The sequence below is a fragment of the Schistocerca gregaria genome, chromosome 2 (assembly GCF_023897955.1).
Source record: "Schistocerca gregaria isolate iqSchGreg1 chromosome 2, iqSchGreg1.2, whole genome shotgun sequence".
Lineage (NCBI taxonomy): Eukaryota > Metazoa > Arthropoda > Insecta > Orthoptera > Acrididae > Schistocerca > Schistocerca gregaria.
This window is the reverse complement of record NC_064921.1, coordinates 244,516,132-244,538,356: the sequence shown is the minus strand read 5'-3', so window position 1 is coordinate 244,538,356 and position 22,225 is coordinate 244,516,132. Positions and strand designations below refer to the sequence as shown.

The window sequence follows — 22,225 nt, the reverse complement described above, 5'->3', positions numbered from 1 at the left end:
ATGGTCTTATTCCACATTATCAAAGTGCATTTCCCACAATATGAATAATTCAACATTGAGTAATCTTTATATCTGTTTCTCCTAACATAAGTGACATAAGGTGATATTATTAATATTTAAATACACACAAGTTATTAACACATGATGCTGTTGCTATTTATCTTACCCATACAGTGAAAACCCGTTTTTACACTTTTCAAGGAACTTTTTTTTTTTTTTTTTTAAAAAAAAGGTATAAAATGAGCAAAAAAGTAAAATGAGTGAAATAACATCTGAAGCTGTAAAAGTTATGTATGGGATACCCCCTTGCATTATCGCACTTTATGTATGTGTACATAATCAGCATCAAAATACTTGCCAGGGGGCTGTTTATTATCTAATAGCTGCTGATGTAATGGGAGCTGATAACTTTATGGGAGGTAGAAATGTTTCGCTCAATTTTATACAACATAATCGATGTTTCTAGCAAGGCTGAAGCAGTCATTTGTTATTTAAATAATAAAACACAGCACCAGTTACATATTTTTTCATGCTTAGCTCAAGGCATTTTATGGTGTTTGCAACTGGGTTATTTTCATCTGTGTTGTTCTGTGTCTCTTGCAGTGTATTTGTCTTTTTGAGGTTATCAGGAACTGTGCCTCCTCAGTTATGTAGATCAACCCAACACACACACACAAACTATCACTTACATGGTTTATTTGTGTAACATCACAAAAAATACATACGTAAATACTGTACTTGACAACGAAAATAAATTCTCAAAACAGGTTTCGCACAGCATAGAAAAAAAGTATTTGGTGCTGCATTTAAACTAAAAACATATGAGCAACGCAGAGTGAGTGAAGGAATCAACTAGCGCTACAAGTGGCCAAACGACAAAACACACTAAATACGATTCAGGCAAGGGTGTGACAACAATCACAAAATTGCACATCCGCAATAGAGACAGCTTGGAATAGTTGTGACTGCTCACCATATATTTATTCAACGAACCTTGACAACCAGAAGCAGTATTGGGAAATCTGTTTACGAAATCTGGTTTTGGGAGCACCCTGTAATTAACAGGGTGCTAGAAACTCCCATCAGCCACCATGCCAAGTAGAGCTTGGCAACGATAGGAGATAAGGCATGAATTGTTCCAACTTTTACATGTTTACTGCTCCAAATCTGCTGAGATGAGTGCCCTGGTTTCATTAAACTTAACCACCTAATGTCTGCAATCACTACTTGACAGCCAGTGTGATTCCAACATAACTTTTTCGGTTTTCTTCTCCACAAAAGTTTTTGTATAAAGCGTAAATCATGGAAAAACCATAAATATGCAGACACAAAATCGAGTACGAATCAACATTGTGGACATAGGAAATATGATGGGAGCAATAAAAAAAATGTCATAAACGGGGGAAAAATGTTAATTCCGGGAACGTAATAGCAGGATTACACTGTACAACTGTGGCTCTCATTGTTGAAAATGAAAATATCTGCAGTGGCATGTCGACAAGATGGCACACACATAAACAGAATATTAGTCTATTTTAGTATAAACTCAAGGAAAATACTCAAAGGATGTTTAAGTACTTTATATGAGGAATAAGACAAACATATACAAAATAATGGACTCAGGACTCCATTGCGTCACTCACCAATACGAAAATATTCTGCAAGGTCTTCAACAACAGAATATAAATGCACTATCTGAGCCCAATCATTAAGCAGAGAATCAACGGTCTGCCGAACTGCGTCTGCTGTTCCCATGTCATATTGGAAATATACTGGTCTCCTCAAACCTGTTGAGGAGAAAAAGAACAAATGCCCTCACAAAACTGGATTTAAAAGGCTTGCATTACAGTAACAATTGTGTTCTAAAGAACTTAAATGTAGTTATCTGAGATGAAATAAAGGAAATATTTGAAATAAATATATTTTTTGAAACTCTACTATTGAATAATCATTTAACTCCCACAATATATCCAGAGAGTAGGTAAACTTTTTTCTGTATGAATTTATTGATGGTATTTATTCATGCAGCAGATAGTACTGATCAAATGAAGAAAAATAAAGGCCTACAGCACATTCCAGGAAACAACATTTGTTGAGATACTAGCCACTCTGTCTTATGACAGCCACCTGCATATTTATTAAAAATGTAAATAATGCCATCTTTGTAGCACTACCGAAACAGCCATCTTTGTAGCACTACCAAAACAGGGATTAAAACTTTTTAAGTACCATTTTAGAAACACACACTTCTTGTCTTGAAATGGAGCTGTTGCTCTGCTACACTGTCCCTGAAGATTGGTAGCATTGGTATCAAAACACATTGTGTAAAAGATATTTTATAATGTGAAGGGCAAGTTTGGATAAGAATTACGTGATAAACAGATAAAATCAGTGCATACAGCTGTATGTATGAACAACCAACACTACTAAAAATATTTAATGACTTCACTATGACAAAAACCCCACAAAAAACATAAAATGCCATTTGAAAAGAGGTTCTGGTTACACTTAATTATGTTTCAGACTTACCTGAATACAAAATAAAGGGTAAGAGCGGAGAACTTAAACTTTGTCAGTACTACCAGTTCAAGAAATCCTGAAAAATTGTTAAGGCTACAGTTACCTTGTTCCTTTGGATGCAAGCTAGCAAGAGGACTTCCATAGAACACAAATTCAGCCATCCAGCTCTTCGTGGCTTTTCCCTGTACACGAATGGCTACTGAAAGCAGCCTTTTGAGAAGAGCCTGCCATGATGAAGGATGGACAGTAGGGCCAATTGGGGGAGGTAGCTGCACTAAACGCAATACAAGGGCTGTAGCATTTGCTTCCACCTGAAGCCCCTGATGTGCTATTTCTCTGCGAGAAAGCTGAAAATAGTATAAAAAATAAGCAAGTCTCGTTAACAATCTATGTAAATTTGTTAAAATGTTTTAGTTTTTTTGACAGCTCTTTTCAATATTATTTGAAAGCTTTTTTTCATTGTGGTCATGTACAAAACCTGGATAAAGTTGTTTTAAACATTCTCAGTGTATTCGTGTTAATTAACATGACAAGTAAACCAAAAATATTTAAAACAGTAAGTCTGCTGAGAAAGATTTTATGGTTATATTGAACAGTGTAGTTTCTTATCGTGTTAATGTAATTAACAAATAGTAGAAAGACAGCTAAGTAACAAGAGTAACTAATATAAAATTTTACAGAGTCAAAGATACATAGATAGCCTGTAACAAGTGAGATTTAACTTAAATTTTAAACATCTGAGTGTCAAGCACTGTGTGGGAGCACCTCACATTTTTCCATCACATAAACTACATATAACCTTCGTATGTTCCTTATTGTCAACCGATTTACATGTGTCCAACATTTTCACCAAAAATCTTTAGAGTCTGAAAGACTTCTGTTATGGCGGAATTTTAAAGTAAATTGCTGGAATTTTCTATGTCGCATTGTTGCTAGCTTAATCTTATATATGAACTTGAACATAAGTACAAATAGTGCATTACTGAGGTGCATAGATTCTACACCTTATTTAATGGAATGTACAATTGTAATTAATATCATCTGACGACAGAATTGTGGCTGCCTCTTTAATTACAAAGATCACAGCATAATACAGGCTCAAATTTAACTTTTGTGCTATTGTAACCCTTTTCTGAATCTCTGTAGAAAGGGTGCAAGGAGAGATTTACCAATTTTAGATTCATTGGGTTACAAAACGCATGTATATTTCAATGTTCAGAAAAGAGTTTCTTAACAATTAGGCTACAAAGGCCAGTCCACTTGTAACACTGTTCACATCTCTTTTTCATGCACATCTTTGACAGAACCATTTAATCACAAGGGCTTTAGTTGTGGCCAGAATAAGCTTCTTAACAAGCACTTTTTATTTAAGGATGCTTCTTATTTTTATTAAATGCCTCTCACGAAAAGATGATAAGTAATGGGTGAAAAACAGCTCATCAGATTCCAAAGGAAGTCACATGTAAAGAGAACCTCATGAAAAACTTAAAGAATCTGAGGAAGTCCTGCAAGAGTTTCCACGGATTAAATCTGAGATATCTGGTCGAAGTTATGTCAGTTATCATTAAACAATTGTCTTGTAGCACCTGAAGATTCTAGAAAGAGTTTCTGGTCCAACATTGTGTACAGTTAACATCAAAGATACCTCTAAACCTGAAATGATCACAGATATCACTGTCTTTTCTTATCCACATTTTTTCCTGTTCCACAATTTCATATCTTTATATTTTGTCTCTCTGGCATAATGATAGCTGTCTCAAAAAACACTGCAAGGGCTGCATTTTTCTGGAGTGGTTTCAACTATGGAACCACAATTCAAACAAAATGCATCTGAATCATGTAATATAAGAGTTGCTGAAGTGGAAACTGATGAAACATGAGAAAGATGTGCTTAAGCAACAACCTGCCACTGTTTGCTCTTTGTTTGGTAATTGCAGACAAATCCTAATGCATACTGTATGATTATAATAGAATCTTGCAGCACACATGGTATTATGTGTATTGTGCACATGCCATTAAGTCGTCACTAACTCAAATTCACCAATCTGTGATTGTAATTAGTGTGTCTGACACTGTTACAGCAATTATCATATTGATTTCATGCATTCTTCTCACATGCTTATTTTGATACTCAACATAAACAATACCCAATTTAGGAAATAAACTTTCACATTCCCACAAAAAAACTAGACAATATAAAACTACTTCCTAATGTCCACAGTAAACAAAATAAACCAGAACATCAAATGATTATCAACAGAATAAAGTAAAGGGGGAGGGAGAGGGAGAAGGTAGGGGGAGGGGGAGAGGGGCACGGGCAGAGGCAGAGGCAGAGAGAGAGAGAGAACATTCATTTTTACCTCCTGTGCAAGTGTGACAAATGGAATTCTCTCATCACATAATGCTACCACATGTGCAAGTTCAGGTATGAAATATGCAGGGTGTTTTGGTCGTCTAGGAGTTGTTTCATTTCTTCCAGTCTGTGCTTTCCGTTTTTTCTCACTCTGATCTGTAACAACACAAAACACTTGTCTACTGCATTGATACATATTACACAGTAAGAGAATTTAATCCTTAGAACACAAAAATTAAGAAATACAGAATCAACATCACATATGGAATTTTAACAACAAAGATTAAAGATATGAGATACAGGAATTACATTAATGAGCTCTTGAGATGACTTTCAGGATATACAGTAGTCACAGCTATTTAACATAAATGCATTACTAAGAATGTATTTTCTACTTACCGTCAACACTTGTAAAAGGTCCATGAGTTATCACAAAGGTATCAAATTCAATAAGGGTAAGAACTTTCAGGTACATCTTAGGGAGCTCAGTCTCAATGGTATCATCATGGGGATCATCCTCAATTGATGCATGTTTCACAACAGCAAGGTAGAAAGAACAATCAATTTCACAGGGGCAATTTTCCTTTTCTTTGAAAGCTACAACCTGAAACCATAAAAGAGAAAGATAAAACATATATTTTCTAGCTTTTTCGCAGTCCATGATTCATTTCCATGCAATGCTGTTCTCCAGGACCTTAACTTTCAGAGTTCTTTTTTCAAATTAAAGCCTACATTTGATACTAGTAGAATTCTTCTGGCAGGGAATCCTCTCTTTGCCTATGCTAGTCTGCTGCTTCTCTCTCCTAGCTTTGTCCATCATGAATTATCTTACATTGTAGGGGAAAATGTATGGCTTGCATCAATGGGATTCAATCCCTCCAGCCCTCCACCTAAGCATCTCCCTTGTGAAGTAACCTTATATGGAATACCAGTTCAGCTTACTACGTGTGAAATGAGTAAGTTATGATCAACGTAACAGTAGAAAGGCTTTACTCGTTTAGCAGCTACTCCTCTTTTTCTAGTTAGAGTACATTCTCTCCCAAACATAACACACAATTACCCAAATGCGCATAACCAGCATATGAACCGGGAAAGCGCCGGCAGAAAGGCACAATGAACAAAACACACAAACACACACACAGAATTACTAGCTTTCGCAACCGATGGTTGCTTCTTCAGGAAAGAGGGAAGGAGAGGGAAAGACAAAAGGATGTGGGTTTTATGGGAGAGGGTAAGGAGTCATTCCAATCCCGGGAGCGGAAAGACTTCCCTTAGGGGGAAAGAAGGACAGGTGTACACTCGCACACACACACCTGCTTGTGTCTGTGTATGTGCGGATGGATATGTGTGTGTGTGTGTGTGTGTGTGCGCGAGTGTACACCTGTCCCTTTTGCCCCTAAGGGAAGTCTTTCCACTCCCGGGATTGGAATGACTCCTTACCCTCTCCCTTAAAACCCACATCCTTTCGTCTTTCCCTCTCCTTCCCTTTTTCCTGAAGAAGCAACCATCGGTCGCGAAAGCTAGTAATTCTGTGTGTGTGTTTGTGTGTTTTGTTCATTGTGCCTGTCTGCCGGCACTTGGTAAGTCTTGGAATCTTTGTTTTTAATATATTTTTCCCATGTGGAAGTGTCTTTCTATTTTATTAACCAGCATATGAGTATCTTGGTGGTTATATGTAGGAGAGTGTGGTGTTAAACTGGAAAAATAACAGCAAAAGTGAGTATTTGCACCACACATACATAAGGTATAGGCGAATGATCACATTCCCTAATTTTTTTTAATTGACTTTGATAAACGCAAATTTATGGGTAGCCAGAATTACAAGTGCATCGGTATTACCAACATCCAAACTACTACTGTATGAAGTACATACTCGAATTGCATCTTCTATGACATATCTAACAATGGTTGAAATGACCAGAATTTATGATATCTGTAATTAACTTGCCACTTCAGTTGTGTGTACATAGATACCTTTTCTGAAAACCACAACGTCACTACAATGCATTAGTAGCCAAAGGAAGTTACTGTGAGCCCACTTCAACAGAACTCACTTATGTGCATAGTGTCTTTAATGCAAAGATGCCAATTATTCATCTTGCACAAACAAATAGTACTTAAAATTCCCCTCCATGCAATTATCTCCTGCACCAGTGAAAAAATATACAAGGAACAATGAAAAAAGTAATTAAGTAATTCATGTTTAAAATATCACAGAGTGACAAATGGTGACTTCTAAACCTAAATAAATGCCTCCATCCTTGCTACCTTCCCTGTTTTCCTTTCCCTGTTGCTTCATAACCTAGGTTGTGAGTAACTAAATCCACTTTCCCTTCTTCCCTTTCTTTCCCCTCTCTCCTCCCTGATGAAAGAACATTTATTCCGAAAGCTAGGAACTTAAATTTTCGGTTGTTTTTTGTGTTTCTATCGGCTGTACTGAGCTGAGGTAAGTACTGGCCAGCCCCTCTATCTCTTTGTTAGTAAATAAATTATTGTTAACACTAGATGAAAGAATTTTGCTGGGCTGATAATTGAAGAGTTAGTTTTTAATATCCAGCTTACAAGAACACTTTAACTGCTGTGGATGAGTTAACTCGTCATCCTCTGCCACTTCCCAGTGCTGAGGATGTGTTTCAATGTGGCCCCTGGGTTTACCAGTAGCTCTACTGTACTGGTGTGTTTACATATCTCATTCCATAGACTTCTCACTGCTGTGGGGAAGTTACTTCCATACCTCAGTCAGTAAAAAAGTTTTGGGTATTTATCGTACAATAATTGTATCTCTTTGTGCCCTATCATTTGTAAAAACAAAAACAAAACTCTTCTTTATATATATTTACAATTTGTACAGAAACCAGATAGCAGTTATAAGAGTCGAGGGGCATGAAAGGGAACCAGCGGTTGATAAGGGAGTGAGACAGGGTTGTAGCCTCTCCCCGATGTTATTCAATCTGTATACTGAGCAAGCAGTAAAGGAAACAAAAGAAAAATTCGGAGTAGGTATTACAATCCACGGCGAAGAAATAAAAACTTTAAGGTTCGCCGATGGCATTGTAAGTCTGTCAGAGACAGCAAAGGACTTGGAAGAGCAGTTGAAGGGAAAGGACAGTGTCTTGAAAGGAGAATATAAGATGAACATCAACAAAAGCAAAACGAGGATAATGGAACATAGTCGAATTAAGTCGCGTGACACTGACGGAAATAGATTAGGAAATGAGACACTTAAAGTAGTAAAGGAGTTTTGCTATTTGGGGAGCAAAATAAACTGATGATGGTCGAAGTAGAGAGGATATAAAATGTAGACTGGCAATGGCAAGGAAAGCGTTTCTGAAGAAGAGAAATTTGTTAACATCGAGTATAGATTTAAGTGTCAGGAAGTCATTTCTGAAAATATTTGTATGGAGTGTAGCCATGTATGAAAGTGAAACATGGACAATAAATAGTTTGGAGAAGAAGAGAATAGAAGCTTTTGAAATGTGGTGCTACAGAAGAATTCTGAAGATTAGATGGGAAGATCACATAACTAATGAGGAGGTATTGAATAGAATTGGGGAGAAGAGGAGTTTGTGGCACAACTTGACAAGAAGAAGGGACCGGTTGGTAGGACATGTTCTGAGACACCAAAGGATCACAAATTTAGCATTGGAGGGCAATGTGGAGGGTAAAAATCATAGAGGGAGACCAAGAGATGAATACACTAAGCAGATTCAGAAGGATGTAGGTTGCAGTAAGTACTGGGAGATGAAGAAGCTAGCACAGGATAGGGTAGCATGGAGAGCTGCATGGAGGTAATGCATTGTGGAACACAGACAGTTAAAATTTTGAAGATTCCACAGGAATGGAGTATTTTTATTTTCATTAATTTATTTGTTTTCATACTGTGGCAGAAAGAAAGGCACTTTCAGATGCTTCAGACTATAATCTATAAAGTGATTGGATATATAAAATAGCTACTCAACAAGCAGCAACAGGAGAAAATATATATGAAGACTACAGAAATGGGAAAGCTTTTGAAGCCAGTGGTTCCTTCTTCCAGTAGAACATTTGAAGGGGAAGGAAGAGGGATGAAGCAAATTGGCTGGCTACGTTTAGGAAATGGGGGGAGTTCGGGAAAGTTGCCCAGAGTCCGAGGAAAGAGGAGACTTATCAGTATGTCTCCCAAGACCCAGACTTTTTTGAACTCTCCCCATTTTCTAAAACTCGCCAGTCCTTTTCCTTCCTCCCTCTTCCTTCCCATTCAACCCTTCTGCCAGAATAACTGGCCACTGCTCTGAAAGCTTGCTCATTTCTTTAACCTTTGTACACTCCTGGAAATTTAAATAAGAATATCGTGAATTCATTGTCCCAGGAAGGGGAAACTTTATTGACACATTCCTGGGGTCAAATACATCACATGATCACACTGACAGAACCACAGGCACATAGACACAGGCAACAGAGCATGCACAATGTCGGCACTAGTACAGTGTATATCCACCTTTCGCAGCAATACAGGCTGCTATTCTCTCATGGAGACGATCGTAGAGATGCTGGATGTAGTCCTGTGGAACGGCTTGCCATGCCATTTCCACCTGGCGCCTCAGTTGGACCAGCGTTCGTGCTGGACGTGCACACCGCGTGAGACGATGCTTCATCCAGTTCCAAACATGCTCAATGGGGAACAGATCCGGAGATCTTGCTGGCCAGGCTAGTTGACTTACACCTTCTAGAGCATGTTGGGTGGCATGGGATACATGCGGACGTGCATTGTCCTATTGGAACAGCAAGTTCCCTTGCCGGTCTAGGAATGGTAGAACGATGGGTTCGATGACGGTTTGGATTACCGTGCACTATTCAGTGTCCCCTCGACGATCACCAGAGGTGTACGGCCAGTGTAGGAGATCGCTCCCCACACCATAATGCCGGGTGTTGGCCCTGTGTGCCTCGGTCGTATGCAGTCCTGATTGTGGCGCTCACCTGCATGGCGCCAAACATGCATACAACCATCATTGGCACCAAGGCAGAAGTGACTCTCATCGCTGAAGACGACACGTCTCCATTCATCCCCTCCATTCACGCCTGTCGCGACACCACTGGAGGCGGGCTGCACGATGTTGGGGCATGAGCGGAAGACGGCCTAACGGTGTGCGGGACCGTAGCCCAGCTTCATGGAGAGGGTTGCGAATGGTCCTCGCCGATACCCCAGGAGCAACAGTATCCCTAATTTGCTGGGAAGTGGCAGTGCAGTCCCTACGGCACTGCGTAGGATCCTACGGTCTTGGCGTGAATCCGTGCGTCGCTACGGTCCGGTCCCAGGTCGACGGGCACGTGCACCTTCCGCCGACCACTGGCGACAACATCGATGTACTGTGGAGACCTCACGCCCCACGTGTTGAGCAATTCGGCGGTACGTCCACCCGGCCTCCCGCATGCCCACTATACACCCTCGCTCAAAGTCCGTCAACTGCACATACGGTTCACGTCCATGCTGCCGCGGCATGCTACCAGTGTTAAAGACTGCGATGGAGCTCCGTATGCCACGGCAAACTGGCTGACACTGACGGCGGCGGTGCACAAATGCTGTACAGCTAGTGCCATTCGACGGCCAACACCGCGGTTCCTGGTGTGTCCGCTGTGCCGTGCGTGTGATCATTGCTTGTACAGCCCTTTCGCAGTGTCCAGAGCAAGTATGGTGGGTCCGACACACCGGTGTCAATGTGTTCTTTTTTTCCATTTCCAGGAGTGTATATGTTTTCTCCTTCCGCTGCTTGGTGAGCAGGTTTTTTTTATCTATTTAATTATATTATATTTTCAAATATTGATTAAATTTGCTAAAATATGCTTTAATCTATGTTTCATTATTTTAAAATTACACACGATAAAAAATGGTAGTTACACAATACAAGCAAATATAAAACAAAATTTCACAACTTACGAGAATAACATTTGGATGCCGATGGAGCTTGACATACATACGGTGCCTTCCTATTTTAGTCATTGGATGATCTGGATGATGCAATAATGGCAAGCGCTCATATGGAGTGGCTGGGAGATGTTGCAATGTCTTTTCACATCGACGTTGAGTAATCCAAAACCTGGAAAATGTAAAATATATTTCTTGTTACATAATTAGCAACAATGGTATTTTAAAAGTAATAATGCATGTAATCCTTTCACGTAAGACTCATAAATCATGGAAAGAGTAACACGTAAGGAAGAAAGTTTTTTTGCATCAGTCATGTTGAATGAACTTAGATTTACCAAATGTTACAATTAAATAAAGATGAATTATTCTACAAGGAATTATAATGTAAGTCAATTTATAGCTCTTTTTGCACCGCCTTGCAGAATAATAATACAGGGTGCATCAAAAAGAATCATCCAATTTGGCACGTCTATATTTTTGAAACTAATAACCATATACAATGAATTTTGTTTTTTTTTTATGAATGGGAAACTCAAAAAGGCTTTTTTTCTTTTTACTGCCTTTCCATAGGTATTCAGTATGCCCCTCCCCCTTGAGATGCACCGCATACATCAATGCGGTATTCAAATTGCTCCCACACTGCAGCGAGCATGTCTTGAGTTACAGCTTCCACAGCTGGTGTTATGCAATGTCTCAGTTCATTCATTGTTGTTAATAACAGAGTTACATAGAGTCCTTTATAAACCCCCACAAGAAATAATCACATAATGTCAGGTCCGGTGACCTTGGAGACGAGTAATATAAGGCTGAATCATTTGGTCCACATCGACCAATCCATCGCTCAGTAATCCTTTGATTTAAAAATTCCCTCACTTCCAGATGTCAGTGTGGTGGTGCGCAATCCTGTTGGTAAATATAGATGTTTGAATCAGTCTCCAACCTCATATTAAAGTTACACGGAACAATCATTACTGACACGCACTGCGCAAAACATAGAACTCAAAACACTTTCTGTTGTCCCGACACAATTTCTACTAGAACTGAAGTGGGTGCACAATGCATCTACTTAATGGGAAGATTTTGTTCTTTCCAACAGTACATCGTTAATGCACATATCTTAAATAACATAATAGTTATGATTTTTTTAAAACCGAATTATTCTTTTTGATACATCCTGTACTTCAATAACATAGTGATTAATACAAAGTACAATGTCAGAGACAATACTATTATTATTGTTGTGTTTGTAGACATACACAGTGTATGAAATAAGAAGATGCCTACGATAATAAAACTTCTTTGGCCATCAAGAAGCTAAATTTGATTACAATTTTGTACAGTGTTTTTGTTACTATGAAACATTTTACATTCTGTAAAATACACAGCCCTTTTATGTGAGAGAAACACTGACCAATTTCAATAGTAAGTAATTTTTAAGCTTCTATAAAATACACCAACATGGATGAGCATTACATTAAATACATACACTAACCATTAACATTATCACAACTGACTTTAAATTCAATAGAAGCAATCTTTCTTGCTTATATATTTAAGCATTATGCAATACGTTGTATGTCCTGTGGCATGCAATTGAAAAGTCTTTCCATATGTGAAGCCGTACACCATCACCAGGAAAAATAACACTGGTAATCCACAGGTCAGAGCGTGGAATGTTAAGATCCCTTAACCAGGCAGGTAGATTAGAAAATTTAAAAAGGGAAATGGACAGGTTGAAGTTTGATACAGTGAAAATAACTGAAGTTTGGTGGAAGGATGAACAGAACTTCTGATCAGGCGAGTTCAGGGTTACAAATACAAAATCAAATAGGGGTAATGCAGGAGTAGACCTAAAAATGAATAAGAAAATAGGAATGCAGTTAAGCTACTATGGACACCATAGTGAATGCATAGTCATAGCCACGGTAAATGCAGGCATTGCATCTGTTCCAAGGTGGCATCACAACAGATAAAGGCTTACCATGTGCTCTGTTTTGAGGTGTCCAGATCTGTGGTTACACTGCAACGCAAGTTTCGTGCATGGCTTAGGAAAGATTTACCATGCAATAATAATCTAAGTATGTGATACCGACAGATGCCTTTGTAAGGGGTAGAATCATGGCTAACGTCGTGTAGCTGATGCAAACTTCAAAACAGCACATGAGGCATTTCATCGAAGTCCTCACAAGTTACCTAGTAAAGCAAGCAGGCAACTGCTCAAGGCAAATATTACAGTGTGTGTAAACGGCTTTGTTTTAAACTATACAAATAGGGATTAGCGTTGACCTTTACACCACTAGACAAAGCGAAAAAGCTCGACTTTTGTGGAAAACTGGAGTAGAGGATGTTGGTTTTATAAAAATACTTAGCTTCTGTGACGAAACCACTTTCCATGTAAGTTGCAAGGAGAAGCATACACACACACACACACACACACACACACACACACACACACACACACACACACAATGTCAATATCTGGGGAAGAGAGAAACCAAACACTGATGGAACATCAGTGTGACTCATCAAAAGTGAATATTTTTTGTGTGGTGTCATACGAGAAAGTCCACAGCCCATTTTTCTTTTAACAACGAACAGTGACACTTAACTCACTTCAAGACGTGTTGAAAACCTGGTTGTTACCCCAGCTGAACACCAGTTATGATGATTACATTTTGAAATTGGACAATGCTTCGCCCATTTTTGCAGGAACGTACAAGAGCTTCTTAAATGTGTTCTTCACCAATGATGGATTGGACATGCTGCAACATTAGACCACAGCCTTCTCCCTTGATCAGCCCATTTGCTGGATTTAACACCCCATGATTTCTTTCTGTGGGGGTTTATGTACCACCAAATGCTGTTTCCCTTGAGGAAGGGAGTGACCAGATATAGCATGCACTGCAGATTATCAGAGAGAATGTTCTATACAGAGTATGGGAAGAATCTGATTACCATGTAGGTGTGTGTCATGTGACCAAGAGTGCACATATTGAAGAACTGTACAAATGCATAAAAAACTGGGACAGCTGCCACTGCTTGTGGTGAAACATTTGTCCATATAAAGTAATAAATTGACCTATTATGAATTTTTAAAACCACACCACTGATTTATAAACACCTTAAATTATGGGTAAAATCATAGTGTTTGCCAAGAATGAGACAGGGAGTGGCAAGGGGTGTATAGTTTCACACTGTTTGTCTAAAATGCAATACATATACCTTTGGCGTTTAAATTCATCAGTATAGTCAAATGAGTTAAAAGTATTCACTTACATGTATTTCAATTACATCTCAGTTCATTTCCATTACTTCTCAGTTCAGTATAATTGTAAAAGGAGCCTATCATTGAAACTAAAGTAGTATATACCTCATTATTTGTAAAGAGTGGCACAAATAACTGGGGCAGAAAATGTAGGGCTAAACAACAAGAAAACATATCACAAACACATTCACAAAATAAAGCAACACAAGAAATTCATTAATTATACATCAAGTAATATTTACAAAACAAATATTTACAAACAGCCCATAAGGCCCGTCCGAATGCAACGATCTGTCTGCGCAAATGTCTGTGCACATTACATCTGCGCAGACAGATTGTTGCATGTGGACAGAAGATTTGCAGCGACATGAGGTGTGTGCAAACCTGGAAGTTGGAGTTGGAGGTTTAAGCGAATCGTCTCAAATCTGTGGGTTCAAACCACATCTGCGCAGACAAATTAGAGCGTGTGGACAGGAGATCGCCGCAAATCTGGCGCGAAACAGCTGCTTGTTCAGCCTAGTGTTTGTGTGCACGCAGCATTAAAATGGCTGATGCTCTTCAGTGTTCTAGACAGTTTATCAGTGAATTCATTGAACTTTATAGAAATTACCCATGTTTGTGGAAGATTAAAAGTAAAGAGTACAGTGACAGGAACAGACAGACAGCTGCATACAATGCATTAATTGAAAAATTGCGAGAAGTAGATGCACCGGTGAACTGAGAAATGGTAATAATAAAAATCGTTGTGGACTGTGTACTGTAAATAATTATCAAAAGTTCAAAAATCTCGAAGATCTGGTGTTGGAGAGGATGAAATATACCACCAAGTTTATGGTATTTTGTGATTCAAACACGTCTAAAACAGCAAAAATATTGTGATTCTTTGTCAGCAAAAATATTATTTGTAACTTGACAGAATTAATGTACTTGACTTGCCATCATGAACTCATCCTTCAGGACAGCGTAAATAGCTTCACTTGTGTTGGGTATAATTTCACTCAATGCTTGTTTAGAAATTGCAGTTGAAAATTTAAAGTCCTTATAGCTCCTTCCTGTTGCCAGGAATCTTAATGTCATCGTCAGCCGTTCATGGAGAGAAATTGCTCTTCTCATTCAAGTATTATTTCGTATAATATGAGAGATTACGAGCGTTAAGAGACAATTATAAGTTTCGACATCAAAAAATGGTTCAAATGGCTCTGAGCACTATGGGACTTAACTTCTGAGGTCATCAGTCCCTTAGAACTACTTAAACCTAATTAATCTACGGACATCACACACATCCATGCCCGAGGCAGGATTCGAACCTGCGATCATAGCGGTCGAGCGGTTCCAGACTGTAGTGCCTAGAACAGCTCGGCCACTCCAGCCGGCAGTTTCGACATCCATCTGTAAATAATTACGCCAGTTGTTAGGGTGGCCATGCAACTCTCGCAGTAAATGTACGTCCTAAAAATGCTTTCGCTTTAGCAGCCACTATGTATACCATTTTGACCGCTCTCTCTGTTTCCTGCGTTTTGTCTGAATGTTTTTTGCAACACAAGTTGCAAATACTGACCACAACAGAATATCTTCAATTCCTAAATTTCAAAATAAATTAATTAAACTTCTGACATTTTTGGCGGGCTTAGTAGCTTGTCACTGATATTTCTTTTTTAACACCGACAGATGGCAGGTGAGTAGTAGAATGGAGTTTGTGTCGTGTGAACACAACACATTTGCACCGATCTTTTGCATGTACAGACATCTACGCCGATATCTGCGCAGACAGATCGTTGCGTGTGGACCAGCCTATATGTCTGCAAATACTGTTACATCACATCAGCACATAAAACACGACAGGTACACCATGTAACAGAGATGTATATACTAGATATCAAATGTAATGTTATAAAGGATTACTGAAATATTAGTTAACACTTATGGAAGCAAATTACATTTCCAGCTTTAGTGTACTGTGTTCCTTGACACATACTATGGCTAAATAACAAATACTAAATAAAATAGAAAGAAACTTCCACATGGGAAAAATATATTAAAAACAAAGATTCCAAGACTTACCAAGCGGTAAGGCGCTGGTAGACAGGCACAATAAAATAACACACAAACACACACACACAAAATTTCGAGCTTTCGCAACCGGCGGCTGCTTCATCAGGAAAGAGGGAAGGAAAAGGAAAGATGAAAGGATGTGGGTTTTAAGGGAGAGGGTAAGGAGTCATTCCAATCCCGGGAGCGGAAAGACTTACCTTAGGGGGAAAAAAGGATAGGTAATTACACGCGCGCGCGCACACACATACACGCACATATCCATCCACATATACACAGACACAGGCAGACATCATGTCTGCTTGTGTCTGTGTATGTGCGGATGTGTGTGCGCGCGCGCGCGAGTATATACCTATCCTTTTTTCCCCCTAAGGTAAGTCTTTCCGCTCCCGGGATTGGAATGACTCCTTACCCTCTCCCTTAAAACCCATATCCTTTCATCTTTCCTTTTCCTTCCCTCTTTTCTGACGAAGCAGCCGCCGGTTGCGAAAGCTCGAAATTTTGTCTGTAATAAATACTAAGAGTTGATATAATGTGTAGTAATAATTAACCCCTTAATAAAACATAAACTGCACCATTATTGATAACATAATTAAAGCGAGTAGTGAATATAACATGCAGACTGCTTGAGTTACAGACTTCAAGTGAAACTATAATTACCTACAAAACAAAAGTTATTGTCCACTTTATTATCCATTAGCTGAAAACCTCTTCTACATTTCATCCTACAAAATTATATATTTGGCTGGTAAGTAATGAAGGTAAAGCTCTAACATATTAGGTAGATGTAAATACACTACTGGCCATTAAAATTGCTACACCATGAAGATTACGTGCAACAGACGCGAAATTTAACCGGCAGGAAGAAGATGCTGTGATCTGCAAATGATTAGCTTTTCAGAGCATTCAGACAACGCTGGCACTGGTGGCGACACCTACAGCGTGCTGACATGAGGAAAGTTTCCAACCGATTTCTCATACACAAACAGCAGTTGACCAGCGTTGCCTGGTGAAACGTCATTGTGATGCCTCATTTAAGTAGGAGAAATGCGTACCATCACGTTTCCAACTTTGATAAAGGTCTGATTGTAGCCTATCGCAATTGTGGTTTATCGTATTGTGACATTGCTGCTCGCGTTGGTCGAGATCCAACGACTGTTAGCAGAATATGGAATTGGTGGGTTCAGGAGGATAATATGGAATGCCATGCTGGATTCTAACGGTCTCTTATCACTAGCAGTCGATATGACAGGCATCTTATCCGTATGGCTGTAACAGATCGTGCAGCCACGTCTCGATCCCCGAGTCAACAGATGGGGACGTTTGCAAGACAACAAACATCTGCACGAACAGTTCGATGACGTTTGCAGCAGAATGGACTATCAGCTTGGAAATCATGCCGTTACTCTTGACGCTGCATCACAGACAGGAGCGCCTGCGATGGTGTACTCAACCACAAACCTGGGTTCACGAATGGCAAAACGTCATTTTTTTCCGATTAATCCAGGTTCTGTTTACAGTATCATGATGGTCACATCTGTGTTTGGCGACATCGTGGTGAACGCAATTTGGAAGCGGGTATTCATCATCGCCATACTGACGTATCACCCGGTGTGACGGTATGGGTTGCCATTGGTTACACGTCTCAGTCACCTCTTGTTCGCATTGACGGCACTTTGAAGAGTGGACCTTACATTACAGATGTGTTACAACCCATGGCTCTACCCTTCATTCGATCCCTGTGAAACCCTACATTTCAGCAGGATAATGCACGACCGCATGTTGCAGGTCCTGTACAGGCCTTTCTGGACACGGTTCCCCAGATCTCTCACCAACTGAAAACATCTGGTCAATTGTGGCCGAGCAACTGGCTTGTCACAATACGACAGTCATTACTCTTGATGAACTGTGGTAATGTGATGAAGCTGCATGGGCAGCTGTACCTGTACACGCCATCCAAGCTCTGTTTTACTCAATGCCCACGTGCATCAAGGCCATTATGACAGCCAGAGGTGGTTGTTCTGGGTACTCATTTATCAGGATCTATGCACTCAAATTGTGTGAAAATGTAATCACATGTCAGTTCTAGTATAATATATTTGTCCAAAGAATAGCCGTTTATCATCTGCATTTCTTCTTGGTGTAGCAATTTTAATGGCAAGTAGTGTAGTTACTGATGTTGAAAGAGGGGGGAAAATGGTGGAGGGGAAAGGCTAGAACAAACACATCTAACATATCAAGTATAAACCCATTAACTACTATTCTAGTCTTCAACATATAATCTGCTTGAAGATTTATAACAAATTTTTATTTTTTAAATCAGTTTGTTCTCTGAGCACACATTTTGGCTGATTGTTAAAGAGTGTAAATTTCAATTTCTTTGTAAATGTTCATAAGCATGCCCTTATTAAGTATGAGTAACACACACATTATTTTTATCAGTTATATGTTTACTGTTACGTAAGCGAGGACAGAAAGAAGATTTATTATTTGCACTGGTATTCACGGGCACGGTCTAACTCGTACAAAAATTCCTACTCATTTATGCTACATAAATTTTATTACAATCATCACATTTAAGTCTATAAATGCCCGAGTGTTTCATAGAATGAATTTTTTGTGTATCATGTTGGAGTGTTCCATTCAACTCATTGTGAGTGGAGTGTCATGAAATTCTTTTGCTATTTCCTCTGATACACATCCACAATACACCAACAGCACATATTTAGTTTCAGTGATTTTTGAGAACAGCCAACAGTCTTGCTACAGTGGTAACACTAGTTCCCGTCAGATCACTGAAGTTAACTGCTATTGGGCTGGACTGGTGTGGTGGGTCAGAACCGTTGGACCTTCAAGGCCTGGTCCAACGGAGGTTAGTTTTTAAATTTTTGAGAAAATTCCTCTTAGATAAAATCAGTTGTTTCAATAAAAAATGTTTTATTGCAGTCAAGACTGCAACAATACCTCCATTATGACAGCTGCCACCCATTCCATATCAAACGGTCCCTTCCCTACAGCCTAGGCCTTCGTGGCAAACGAATCTGCTCCAGTCCTGAATCCCTCGACCATTACACCTACAACCTGAAAACAGCTTTCGCATCCCGCAACTACCCTCCCAACCTGGTACAAAAGCAGATAACCATAGCCACTTCCTCATCCCCTCAAACCCAGAACCTCTCACAGAAGAACCCCAAAAGTGCCCCATTTGTGACAGAATACTTCCCGGGACTGGATCAGACCTTGAATGTGGCTCTCCAGCAGGGATACGACTTCCTAAAATCCTGCCCCGAAATGAGATCCATCCTTCATGAAATCCTCCCCACTCCACCAACGGTGTCTTTCCGCCGTCCACCTAACCTTCGTAACCTCTTGGTTCATCCCTATGAAATCCCCAAACCACCTTCCCTACCCTCTGGCTCCTACCCTTGCAACTGCCCCCGGTGTAAAACCTGTCCTATGCACCCTCCCACCACCACCTACTCCAGTCCTGTAACCCGGAAGGTGTACACGATCAAAGGGAGAGCCACGTGTGAAAGCACCCACGTGATTTACCAACTGACCTGCCTGCACTGTGACGCTTTCCATGTGGGAATGACCCGCAACAAACTGTCCATTCGCATGAATGGACACAGGCAGACAGTGTTTGTTGGTAATGAGGATCACCCTGTGGCTAAACATGCCTTGATGCACGGCCAGCACATCTTGGCACAGTGTTACACCGTCCGAGTTATCTGGATACTTCCCACCAACACCAACCTATCCAAACTCCGGAGATGGGAACTCGCCCTTCAGTATATCCTCTCTTCTCGATATCCGCCAGGCCTCAACCTCCGCTAATTTCAAGTTGCCGCCGCTCATACCTCACGATCTGTATGACATGCAAAGTTGCTCACACTGCACAAAACTGTATCCCAACACGTTTCCCCACTCTTGGCCATAAATGTCCTACTTCCAGCATTCCCACAACTCCAGGTGGCAAAAAAAGTTGCAGTGGCCAAACAGTACTGATACTGCCACATTTGAATGTGATGAGTGGTGAGAGAGAGCAAAGAGTTGTTTTAACATGCAATTAACGCATCTGGGAATGGGACTTAAAAATTGACATACTGCATGGGGAAAATCAGGTATCAGGGACATACTAACAAGTTTCCACAGTACTACCTCAAAAAATATTCTTTCAACCATTCCCATAATGCTCTAACATTAATTTTTGCTTGCCCTGAAACAGGTGTTTACAAACGAAACTGGTTACTGCAGTAAGATACAAAAGTTCACCTAATAAACAGTCAATCTCAAATTTAAAGCCGTGAGAACAGTGAAAAAGCTGGAATACAAATCTAAGAAACAATGAATCAACAATTTTTAGAGCCATCCGTCTCCTCAACAAGGCAGTCATGCATGCACTCCTGTCTGGCAGGTGGTTCCTAGCACTTTACTTCACAGATGCTCCCTTTCACATTTCTTATTTATTTTCTTCTACATTGTCTCTTCACACGTAATAGAAAGAATGTAGACTGCCAACAATCAACATTTTACCCATTAAACACATCAGCATTACTAGTCTTTGCTTCCTTTCCTTTATGATTAAGGTGACTTTCTTCACTGGCATTATTCATTATTGATGTTAACACACAGACATTAAAGCAAAATAGCCTTATTTCAATACTAGTAACATGTACCTCCACAACATAATAGCACAGAGACTTTGACTTGAGACAAACCTTAGTTCTGAGATGAGAGCAGGCAGCCGTGCATGGTCATTGTTCAGTGCAGTTTGGAGCTCAGGCACAAGGGGAGCATCATGCTGTGGGACATGGCATTGTAACATTCCTGTGTGTGTGTCTACAGTCACCAACAACTGCTCAGCTCGAAGACACGGAGACAGCACAGGAACAGCCAATATAGCTGGCGATCCTTGCAAGGGACCTATGAAAAGCACCTATATGAGTAAGCTACAATCCAAAGAACACAAATATTAAGTATATCAGAACCCTGATCAGCAAAACCAAAATAAAAGTTGTGACTGAGAGTAAGTACTGCAGATAGTCAATATCTAAAACTATTACTTTTCTGTTAACAAATACTTTGCAACATGTTTCATGTCAATTGATACTGGAAAACAGATGTCTTCTCACAAGTGGCTACATTTGATCCTTTTAAAAGTTTCTTTTAATTTACTGTCGTGCAAAATTATGTGCTTTAGGAACACTGATTCTGTAATATGTAACTTGTACACAAGGTTTCTTTCCATTCATACTTCACACACACACACACACACACACACACACACACACACACACACACAAAAAAAAGAAGAAGAAGAAGAAGAAGAAGAAGAAGAAGAAGATAACATCTGAAAATGACCTACAAAGTGAAGTGAAAAAAGTTATGTAAATGGATGAATAGTAGTACGAAAAAATTAACCAATAAACAAATGTGAGCTAACACCGATATTTCAACAACAACAGATACAATGTTTGAAAAAAAATGTTTCGAACAAGAAACAATTCAATAATTCTCAAGTAAATGGAAAAAAATCATCATCTGATCTAACAATTATCCTTTTAAGTTCAGGATCCTGTGCTATTAACTCTGGACAATTCACATGAGACATACTTTCACAATGAAGTTCTAGGATACAAGTATACCCATTTAAAACTCATTGGCTTTTTAGAAGCTATCCATTTATTCTGTTATAGGGTGTATACACAGACAAGGAAAAAAAAAACCTGATTTTTCCCAGATTTCCTGGTTAAAAATACAGTATTTCCTCAGAGAAAACACACTAAACCTAGAGTGAATGTACATTTTTTCCCATGTTAAGTGACAATATTCTTTCCCCTGGAACTGTAAGGAAACATTTAACAAATGCCATAAGCAGTATGGTGACTGCAACATGATGTTATTTTTGATTTTTTTCAAATGGACCAAGCTACAGATCAGTATTGCACTACAACCTGTTTTTTTACTGTTACATTGTTGGCTTCGCCAACTCACAACCAAACACTGTTACCTTCCATTCTAACCTACACCTTGGGCTAAGCTAAAGATCAATCTGCCACCACAACCAGGTAATCAATTCTCCTTCTCCTTCGTTTTTTCCATGTTCATTGGCTTCATCAATTAACAACAA

The 22,225-nt window shown here is 39.5% G+C and overlaps 1 protein-coding gene across 1 annotated transcript in view; it reads right to left on the bottom strand.

The window, feature by feature from the left end:
- Positions 1-22,225, bottom strand: part of LOC126336775 (mediator of RNA polymerase II transcription subunit 14) — a 173,038-nt gene that overhangs the window by 74,158 nt on the left and 76,655 nt on the right. Inside the window, exons 11-16 of the mRNA XM_050000788.1 lie at positions 20,814-21,018; positions 10,788-10,947; positions 5,273-5,477; positions 4,881-5,029; positions 2,624-2,867; positions 1,644-1,787 (exon numbers count right to left, since the gene is read on the bottom strand). Of these exons, the coding sequence (XP_049856745.1) occupies positions 1,644-1,787; positions 2,624-2,867; positions 4,881-5,029; positions 5,273-5,477; positions 10,788-10,947; positions 20,814-21,018 (1,107 nt within the window). The remainder of the gene's footprint in view (positions 1-1,643; positions 1,788-2,623; positions 2,868-4,880; positions 5,030-5,272; positions 5,478-10,787; positions 10,948-20,813; positions 21,019-22,225) is intronic.